The following is a 10917-nucleotide window of genomic DNA, read 5'->3' on the forward strand; positions in this document are numbered from 1 at the left end:
CAATTTTATTTCGATTCTCATCACTCATCACTCAAAACGTAAATTGTTATTAGGTGGCGTAGTAACCATTTGTTTTTAAACACTATTATATTTAGGCACAAGTCCTGAAAAAAATTGGCAAAGAAACTTGTAACTTTAAATTTAAAGTATTTAAAATGCTTTGCTTTAATTTTTTAAAGACCATTTTTGATGATACCATTGCAATATGCAAGCCAAAATATATATTTCTGTTGTTATTATTATAGTTACATATATCCAAAGTTTATTCATGATCAATTTGTTATGATTGTATGATTTAATAAATTTATTGGAAATTTATTTTATACCACCTCATAAAATATAGGTGTAACTTTGATACCCATAAAAAATAATTATTATTATAATATTCCAGGATTGACTACTCTTAAGAGTCTTTATATTTATAAGTGAATTTAATCTGGAGGAAATTACTCTCTGACTTCATGATATTTTATTTTTTAGGGGTTGAATGAATTAAATAATCCAATATTGATACCCGTTAAAAATATTTTTTAAAAGAATTTAAAGCTTAAAAAAATTACTCTTTGAGTTTTTTATATTTTTATAGCCCAGCTTTAGCTGATTTGAAACCGAATGGCTCTATATAAAATCTGTATAAGAAAATATCGTTATTTTCTTATAGATTACTTTGTGATGAAATTGAATTTATCGAGATCAACAAGCTATTCTTAAATTCTAGATATAAATCCTAGTTCCGTGTTAATAAATGTAATGTTATGGGTCACTCACCGTTTTCCTCCTCTATGTTCCGCGTCATCGTCGTCGAGGAACTCACTCGGACTCGAGACGCCGCCGCCGCTTGGCCATTTAGAGTGGACAGGACGAACAGGACGAGTAGGCAGAGCGGCAGGGAGAGCCAGCGGCTGCAGGACCTGCCCATGATGATGGTCCAGCCCTCGATCCTGCAGGCAATATTCTGGTATGTGGATGAGGGAGATAAGGGGGATGATGGCCGGTTATCCTGATGCTCCTGCACCGGTATTGCCTACTTTCCGGCTCAAAAACCTTTCACACTTTGCACTGCTAGCATTTTTCGAAGGTGGTTCATTCACGCGATTTATTTTTGCCTCAATTCGATTTAAATTATTTCGCAAATGCTGCAAAGAGTTAGACAGAGAGAGAAAGTCGGCAGTTGAAGAGAGAGGCATATGTAGGTGCAAAATTTGTTGACATCCCCATAAATAAAGCAAAACAATGGCGAGCAAAATAATAAAATATAGTACAATTTTATGCCATTTCTAGGGTAATTACAGTTTTCCATTTCTGTTGCCCTGGTAAAATTCATTTAATTGCCTTTATTTTCGGTTTGGCAAATTTGTAGGCAAATTCATTGCACTTTCACCGACATGCAAACATGCAAATGTAATTTATGTGATTTTTACAAATTTTATTGGGTTAATTTGTTTGTCTTTTAAATTTATGGCAATTGTAAACGAGCGTTATTTATGCCCCGGCAATTGTTAATTCGCGCTGCAAAATCAAATCGAATTACACACAATCAAATGCGGCACAGCTGTAGATATCAGATTATGTTACTTTAAGAGCAATTAAACAAAGGAAATGTATCTGACAAGGAAATGTATCTGCATAAAGTGCGTTGTCTTGGGTAGACAGCTACAAATCACAGCACATTTAGCCATTTTGTCAACAGCCCGACATCACGTACACCTCAATATTTTAAAACATATTTCTGTCTTCCGCCACGGGGCTCTTTTAATTAAAGATTATTTATAACTCGCAGCCCCGAGTGCGCGAACTGTGAGAAATCATTTCGAATGCCGCCTGCGTACATATTTGTTATAATTTATGTGGCCCATATAAATGACTAACAACACACGACGACCAACTGGCAAAAGGAGGCTCCCAGGAACTCCCGCGAGTTCTGGATGGGAAATGGCCGTGAATGGATGGTAGTATACCAAAACATGTGCCAAAGTATCCGCGCGTGTAGATCTTTAAGCGGGGAGAAAAAGCCGGGGGACTAAGGCAAAAAGCCGGAGAAACGTGCCAGCATCAAAGTTCAATATGACGATGATGGCACTGCCAGAAGTCGGTTCCCTCTGAGGAGCTAACGAGTGCAAATTTCTCTTCGGATTTCTTGTTTTTCCCCAGCTTTCCTTTGCTTTCCTCGCTCGGCGGCGTCTCGGTCTGGCAGTGCTTTTACTTTTACGTTGCAAAAAACCCAATAAACGATAAACAGGAAAGCGGAAATCGGAAACTGTACACGCTCATCTTTCTAGACTTCACACAGACTGGCTCGAATATCACAGTAAGGAGACACTGGGAAAAAAACTAGTCAAGACAACGAAAACTGATTGAAAATAATGTTGGTATAATGCTACTAGGATTACATCGTGCTACAAGATATGCTAACTCATAAAAAAGTATGAAAAATCATACTTTACGTGATCTGATCCATAAAGATTTGCCACACAAATATTTTCAGTATTTTTCTTGGAAGAAAGTAGTATTTATATCCAATAACAATTGAAATTTGAGACTATTTTCGAGTAGTACCAAAAAAAATTTTCTTAAAAATAGATTTTAAATGTTTTAAGGGAACTCTGCATTTAAAAAGTATAGTCTAAAAGTACAGCGACGGGACACTGGAAAAATCTAGGCAACCAATTAGTTATTTCAAAGTTATTATTTATTAGATACTTGCTATATGACATAGAAAGCAGATCCAAACACAATTCAAGTTCGAGACAATATCCAGAACAGGGCTACTTTATTTTTAAATACAACATAAACAATACCTTTAAAAAATCTTTTAAACGTTTATAAGGAACTCTGCACTTCAAAAAATCAAAACAAATAAAATATAAACTTATTTTCACTGTAAAACCCCTACCTAAACAGCCGCAAAATCGAGGCCTCGATGGGACGTGCTTTTATGATATATTGACTTGCTCTAGCTGGATTTTTATCGACAGCATTACAGGTTCCAAAAGCTTTTAGCTGACTGCACTAATTTTATTTCCGCGGCCTACGCCCTAAAGTTTTTATATTTGCCATCGACCTGAATGTAAAGCGAGTGAAACTTGGCCAACAACTGTTAACCCCCACAACCGCAAACTGACAAGCGGTGGAGTGCCCACTTAATCATGTTTTTAAAGCGGCCCTAATAAATTTCTCTAAATTTATTTACAATGCGAGCAGCGCCTGCAAATGGATATCCATTCCGATAAAGTGAAAATATTTGTAAATCGTTAGTCAATCTAGAGGGGGAGCAAAATGGTGTGGAGTGCTTAATAAAATTTCAACGCCTGGGAATAAAAATCTAATCTAAAAATATCCAAACATTCGAGATGCAGGTTTGATCTGCGCTCAACATTTAATTGAATCGAGAAATGAAAGCTTTAATTAAAACGTTGGTACGTGAACCAAATGCCCGAGTGGAGTTGATCAAATTTACATACTAAATCGAGAGACTAGTCGGCCAGCCAGCCAGGCGGTTGACTTTAATGTTTGGCACACATTCGATACTGGAAATTGGCCCCGAAATTAAATATGTGAGCCACTCAAAATCCATTTAGCCAGGGCCTTGCCAAACTTTTGGCAAATCAGTTTAGTGAATGGGTTATGCAAGGATAAAAACTTGTGTGTGCAGCCAATAAAAAGCGTTCCCAATAAAATGTGACTCACATTAGCTAATGCAAACTGAGGGCCAAAGGTGAAGGCGGTTGGGTTTCAGCCAGGGAGTACACGCTGCGTATACGTAACCTCGATGGGCATGTGCCTGTGAGCGAGTGTGTTCGTTAGTTTGGATGTGGGCAGGTGGGTGTATAATGGGTGTGGGGGTAGCATTGTGCCAGTTTCGCCATTGAGGCATCCACCTACGATCGACATGCACTTCAATTTACAAACTTGCCAAGCCAGCAAGTGAGTGTGTGTGTGTGGTTGTGTGTGTGAGTTTTCCGGCTGCAGCTGCAGTAAAGTGTGTCGACGTTTTTCCATTTCCGGCAGGGAAAATGGCGCCCGCCCCTCACCACTACTCAGCCCCTTTATTTTGTAATGTAATGAAGTGTGTTTGCATTAAAATGCAATTTGAAGTGCAAAGTTACAATATTATTATGGCATCTATAAGTGCGCGGGTGTGTGTGTGCTGGCAACAGGAGAGTCCTTGAGCAGGATACTCCTGGCTGCTACCTGGCCGTGCCACTTTTTTCGCGGTTTATGTGCGCTAAGTGAGCCTATAAAAAGCCATGCCTGGCTGCCTCGTTTCGCAAGGGTTCAAGTGCAATTTTATGAATACTAAAAATTCGAATGGTCGTAGGGATGTGTGCGTGTGTGGGCAGGACCTTCAGGACTGGGCAGCAATCAGAGCGTTCCACACTTGGCGCCATCATCAACATCATCATCATCCACATCCACACCCCAGCAGCTGTTTCCCATCCCCGTGGCTGCTAATTGTGCTGCATACTTGGGTGAGTCTGGTAGCTTGTTTGCATGCCCACATTAAGCCGGCATCAGGACGCACTCCTTAACACTTCGGAATGGAATGGCCTTGTCAACCCTCAACCCTCCACCCTCAATCCTCAACCCACACCCCATCTTGATGACGAGCGTTTTGATATGCAAATAAACTCGGTCTCCAGCTGTCCGCAGCATTAATTGCATATTAAAATTCACTTGCACTCGCATTTCCATTCCGAATTGATGCACTTTGTTCTCGGTGTCCCCAATAATTTTGTTTATGTTGTATCGTGTGTCGTTTATAAATGGCTTTTGTCGCCGAATCGTTAGGCCATTGTTTTCCTCAACTCCAGCTTGTTGGTCTGTCGAATTTGTGTCGGAATTCGTAATTAATGTTTGGCACAGCGAATAAATGAGTTTGATTAGGAACCATAATGGAAACAGCGGGGATCGGGTTGCAATTTGAAACAATAGTCTTTTGTGGAATTAGTACATATGTTAAGCTATTTCAATGAACTAGATACCTACAGAAAAAAATTGTATCTAACTGGGGGGCATTTGGAAGGATTTCGGAGCTCACCAAAATGGTATTGACCCTGATTCGGAAACGGAATAAGTTTAACATACAATTAGTTTCAAATTTATGATTTACCTATTCCTTTGTGAAAATATATATATCTCCTTGTTGATTATAATGATTTATCTATTAACATTTATTGCTTTTATATTTAAAAATAACTAAAGTATAAGCCAATATACCAATTAATATAAATAAAATGAATATGCAATTAGTTTTATATTTATTATATATACCTATTCCAATGTGAAAATATAACTATCACCTTGGAGATTATTATGATTTATCTAATAATATTTAAAGCTTCTTCAAAGCAAATACACATTAAACACATTAAAGAAATAAATAAACCTTAGGCCTTACAATCTTAAAGTTCTTTATTCAAATCATTTAATCATTCCCCTTTTTATCATAAATGTAAAGCCCTATATTATGATCAACCTTAACTCGTATTCATTTAATTTGCTTGTCTTCATCTGATTCCTACTTCCATTCACTTTGTCAAATAGAAGCTGGCCAAATCCGAGCTATAAATTCACACCTCCTCAAATTAATTCCGCAGCACTTGTTCATATCGCTATCATCTCAATCAGTCGTAGGTCCGTCAATCTTTTTCCCTGCAGCTTATCGTGCACATTCAATTTGGCCACCATCACAGGCCTCAACAGTTTGCTTTGAAGTGGCATTCATCTGTGTAATTTCATTACACGCACACTTCAGCAATTTAGCAATTTAAACAAATATGTACACGTTCTTGGGTGGTGAAGTGTTTGGGGGGGGGGGATGGATCTATGCTACTACATATATTTATCTATGAGTTTATGGCTCACATTTCACTGCGCCTTAATGGCCGTCAAAGGCCAGCAATTTTGCACTTATGTCCGAGTGCCATGAAATATGATGGCATTTGCAGGGCCACTCTACATGAAGAGAAATGTCGGCACATGCATTACGAAATACGAAAAACGAGCAAAGAACTAACCATATAAATAACTAAAATGCTCAACAATAACAATTTTCGTGCAATTTGTACGAGCTGCCCGTTGGAAACAACAAAAAACTATTTTAGCAAGCAAATGAAAGAAATCCGCAAAAAAAAATAGCGATGAAACGAGCAGCTGAGCGGAGAAATCGTTTTATCTGCCGGCTTCACCATCAAAAAAAAAGAAAATCGCACAGCCACATCGTACTGGATAGATATAGACCGAGATATAGACGCACACCCACTAAACTAGCAAAATAATCCAAACGAGCACGACGACGCCACTCGGGGTTCGTGCGCTTTTCAATGGCTCTGTGTGCCGCCTGCCGTGGAAATGAAAATGATTTTCATTGAAAGCAAAGTGTGGGGGCATTGCAGTCAGATCAGAGTCAGATCTTTTGAATGGGCGATTCGCTGATTCGCGAATCCAGCGTCATGGCTACAAATTGCTTGTCAACAACAAGAACTAGAAATGGAACATCATTTGGCAGCTGCTTACATTGCGAACCAGTTTTTAGGTGTGTGCCCGAATTTTTAACGCACTTTTGCACTTCTTAGTTTGGCATTCTCTAGTTTCTAAGATGGGCACATCGTACTATTGGTTTTCATTGATTTCCATCCACAAATAACTACCGGATTTCACACAATTCCCGGATCTGGCAGTGGATTTGTCGGAGATTTATTGCAAGCACGGTTTTGATTTGCTCAGATGGCCGGAAAGCAATTCCAATTCGCACTGTTCGCGACACGTCGTTGAAGTCCCGTTAGTTCCGACCGTACCCGCGGGATCGCAAACTCTCACTGAACCGATTTTTATGGTACACACGCTGGAACCGAGGGTCTCGAGCTCGGACAGCATCCGTGCCGAGTGGGGCGACCAAAAGCCGAGCGGAACACGCTCACAGCCGCCCAATAAGCGGTACGAAGAGAAGCGGTCCCGAGAGCGCAGTCGAGAGATGATTTCAAGACCCCGAAGCTGGAAACCCGAAGTGGTGGTTGTGGATGCTGCCTGATAACAGGGCACTGTAAACGCGGCTCTGCGTTTTTATAGCACGCTTTTGGGATTGGTTCCTGTAAGTTTTTACCCCGAAAACCCCAAAAACACCAGATGAGCAAATAGAATTAGAAACTTAGTCAGTAATAGTACACTTGGGCAGCTCTATATTGAAAAGATAGATAGATATAGATAGATAGATATACTGCATTTGGATTATGGCAGCGGTTAATCTTGTTTACATTTCAAATTAGCCTGCGGCATTTCTGCGACTCTCTCTCGGGTTATTTCATTTCTCTCGGGTTTTTCTCTGGCGCAGCTTGTTCTAAAAAACAGCTGATAAATGTGCTAAAATCTACATCTGGTTTTAAAATTTAGGGATTAAGAAGTTACTACTTAAGTCGCAAGCTCTAAAAGTGTTACAAACAGTATTAACCATTTAGGAAAACATTTAATATATGAGTTTTAAGAAGGTATAAGTTAGATATTTTAAATTGTTATATTATTTTGAGTATTAAATATTACATAAATAGTTGATTTATAATTATAATATTAAATAGATCAATAATCCAAAACAGGATTATATTTTCACCTAGTGGTTCCCATCATCAATCATTCATCAACAGCCTTTGAACATCAATCAAAAGCCCACCTGTTGCCTTCTAGATGATATCAACACCTGCCCATCAATCAAAGAAACCAAAATTTTATCAGTTGCAAAAACAGAACAAAATTACCACAACCTCTATATTAGCTCCCAAATTTAGCTTTCAGAAAAGACACATCCTTTAGTTTATTAATAAACTCCAATAGGGCAATAAACAAATTGTTAAGCGGTTCCACAGAGTTCTGTAAACAGCAGACGTTTCTCTTTTGCATCAGCAGCTTTTCTCTCTTTTTTAAGAGAAACTCAGGGTCTGGCCGAAAATTGTGCCAAATTGTCAGACTCCTGAGCTTTTTATGGCTCTGTAAGGCAATGTTAACTGGCGACTGTAAGTAGGCCAAATCAGTCAGATGTAGGTGAGAGTCCCGTCCCTCGGAAAAGTCCCTGCCCAAAACTAAGGAATTATACCGCCCTCCACACATATCCTCTAAAAAGATCCTTAATTCACTTCTCCCCGCCGTTAAAGTCAATTTCCACTTCCACAAATGTTGGTCAACTGTTTTTTATCAGCTCATAAACATGGCGAACAAGTTCATTTCGGTGTTAAAAGCGTGTTCTTGGGCACACATGTGTGTGCCAGCGTCCATTTTACAGCTGCAGCAACACACAGCACATACAGCAACACACAGCAACACACTCACACACACTCGGTGGCTGACATTTTTAATAGCAAACACAACACGCTGCGACTTTCGCACATGAAATAATGCCAGCTGAAGTAGTAAGTAGTCCTGCCGGAACCGAACCCAAACAGATGACGCACTGTGGAGCAGGTCCCAAAAAATAGGAGTAAATCAGATGAGTTAAATGTATTAGGATGGGATATAAGGATATACCTTTTGTTTCTGATTTCCAAAATTAAAATTATAGCAATTAAACTTTAACAGAGCGTGAAAAGTTTTTAAGGATTTGGATCAGAAAAGACTATATATTATATAGTATGGTTCTATATAAAACATTTTAGTTTGTTATCCTAGAATAGGAACTTATTTTATCCACCCACACAGAAATAAATATTTAAGTTCATTGTTCTTGAATTGAGAACATTCGTTCTTAAAAACCTTGTAAGTAAAGTTTGGTATCAATGTTCTCAATATTAGAGCAAAATGGTGAAAGGGGAAAAGTTAAATTGAGTTTATTTAACAACTTTTTATAAGTATACACTGGACTAATAGTTGATTTGTTAAGATATACAATGTAAGTAACGTCATTTCTACTTGATTCGAGCAAAACGAAAAATTTCGTTTTATTTTTAAGAACATTTTCAACTCAAACGTAAGAATTTTCTCTGGCCACTTTCAAAAATAGAGACTAACAAAAAATTTAAGACTTATAGATTGATTAGCTATCGTCAAAAAATATACACAATCTCAAGAAATAAAATACATATTTTACTTAACATTGGTTCGAGATACGACACGAAATTCGGGCAACTGTTATATAAGTTTAAGCTTTGACACGCCAGGATATCAACTCTTATCAAATAAACAAAAAACTTTATAAGTTCCTTTAATATTTCATAACTTTCTCCACTGTGCCAGTACACTTTCCTTGCTTGTTGCCGTTGTAGTTGTAATGAAAGTGTTTTTTATGAAGTGCTCGCATCCTCGTACGCAACATGCGTGTCCTGATCCTGCTTTTGCTTTTGCTTTGCTTTGGCTACTTCGTGCTTCGCCCAGTGAAATATGACAAAAAGCATGCTACAGCTCCGCTATTTCCGCAGTGGTTGTTGTTGGTTTTTGTTAGCGCTTTAATAGCGAGAAGAAGTCAATGGCAAAACGACGACCGAAGGATCCAAAGGAGTTGCCTGGTCCTGTTGTTGGTAGCTGTGTGTAGTGTGTATAGCGAGTGTGTCCGCAATAGCAATAAAAATATATTTTACAAACTGCTGCTGCTGCTTCTGGAAAACTGCTTAGGATTTTTCCTTTTTTTTGCCCCGCTGTATTGTTAGAGTTTTCCTGCCCTGCCTCGTTTTTTGCTGCTGTTTGATATATGTAGAGCGGCTAACAAGAATACCACCCAAAAACCCCAATCCACTCAAACATACATGCAAAACAAGTTCGCTACAACAAATTATTGGAAACCCAAGAAGTTTTCTTCGCTGCTGCTTTTATTCTCCCCTAACTCGCATGAAAAAATATTAAAAAAAAACGAAAAACCTAAGAGAACGAGAATCAGCGGGGGAAAATCTCGCATAAAAAATACGAAAATTGTTCCAAAGTTAGCAAGCCAACAACAAGCATATAAAATGTGTTTTTCCTAGAGTTTTCCCGCCGTTCTGATTACATATGTATGTGTGCAGTTTTGGCTGGGGCCGCCACTAAAACGCGTTTTGCTTAACGCGCTCGAATCGTTTTTGGTTTGCCTTGGCTCCTTCTAACCCCAAAATCTCTTGGCTGGTTCGGTTTTATTTGTCTATGGCCTTCAGTTTGTGTCAACCATAACGATTTTCTTTTCAATTTAGCTTTAGTGCGTATTTTGTTCTAATTTTATTGCTCGTATTAAAATATTTTCATCTCGCCCCGCCTGCAGATATTTTTCGAGTGCCTGTTAACACACAATTTTTAGAGCAGGCTTGTCGAAGTACCAAAATTCCTATTTCCAAATGGTATACAAACACACATATTTATAGGGGGTATACGCCTGCCTCCTCCTTCCAATTCATGGTCGCTTGATAATATATTTTTTATGATATTTATGGCTCTGACATTTTGCTTAGCTGGCAGGCGATTTATATTTTTTGGCCAACTCTTTTCCATTTTCCGACTGCTCCCCCCCTCATGGCATTGTTTTAGTTTTCCTCTTTATTTTTTTTTGCTTTTTTTCCTGCATTTTTATGTTCCATTGTTGTTGGCGTTTGTGGCTGTTTATTGTTTGTGATATGAGGCAGATCCATGGTCATTCAATGGATTGTCATATTGTGGCAGAGTCCTTTTTTATGCCCGCACACGTTTCGCCGGATTTTTATGGCACAAAACCCACTAATACACGGGTATTATGCAGATGGTACTGGGCACGACTCTGAATAGATTGCAAATATTTGCAATATATAAAATAAGCTGAATACATTTTCCAATTGAAGCCAAAACAAACGGTCAACTTTTGTTCTTGTTTAATCGGATTCTTGAATATTTTTAGCTGGTTAACTTTTCCCGAACACGCAGAAGAATAATGTGTACTAATCGGTAAATACTTTTAGAATCTCCGAAAGAACTTAATACCTTAAACCAAAAAATCTTTGT

General features: G+C 38.5%; 1 protein-coding gene across 8 annotated transcripts in view; it reads right to left on the minus strand.

The window, feature by feature from the left end:
• Positions 1-6819, minus strand: part of side-VIII (sidestep VIII) — a 60959-nt gene extending 54140 nt beyond the window's left edge. For 4 of the 8 annotated variants that reach the window (XM_017074249.4, XM_017074248.4, XM_017074246.4 and 1 more), the window contains exons 1-2: positions 6517-6819; positions 769-1136 (exon numbers count right to left, since the gene is read on the minus strand). In XM_017074249.4, the coding sequence (XP_016929738.3) occupies positions 769-919 (151 nt within the window). In that variant the 5' untranslated portion in view covers positions 920-1136; positions 6517-6819. The remainder of the gene's footprint in view (positions 1-768; positions 1137-6516) is intronic. The other 4 variants (XM_017074250.4, XM_017074251.4, XM_070995179.1 and 1 more) reach the window with 2 other exon arrangements.
• Between the last annotated feature and the right edge of the window lie 4098 nt (positions 6820-10917).

Source organism: Drosophila suzukii, chromosome 2R (assembly GCF_043229965.1).
Source record: "Drosophila suzukii chromosome 2R, CBGP_Dsuzu_IsoJpt1.0, whole genome shotgun sequence".
Taxonomy (NCBI): domain Eukaryota; kingdom Metazoa; phylum Arthropoda; class Insecta; order Diptera; family Drosophilidae; genus Drosophila; species Drosophila suzukii.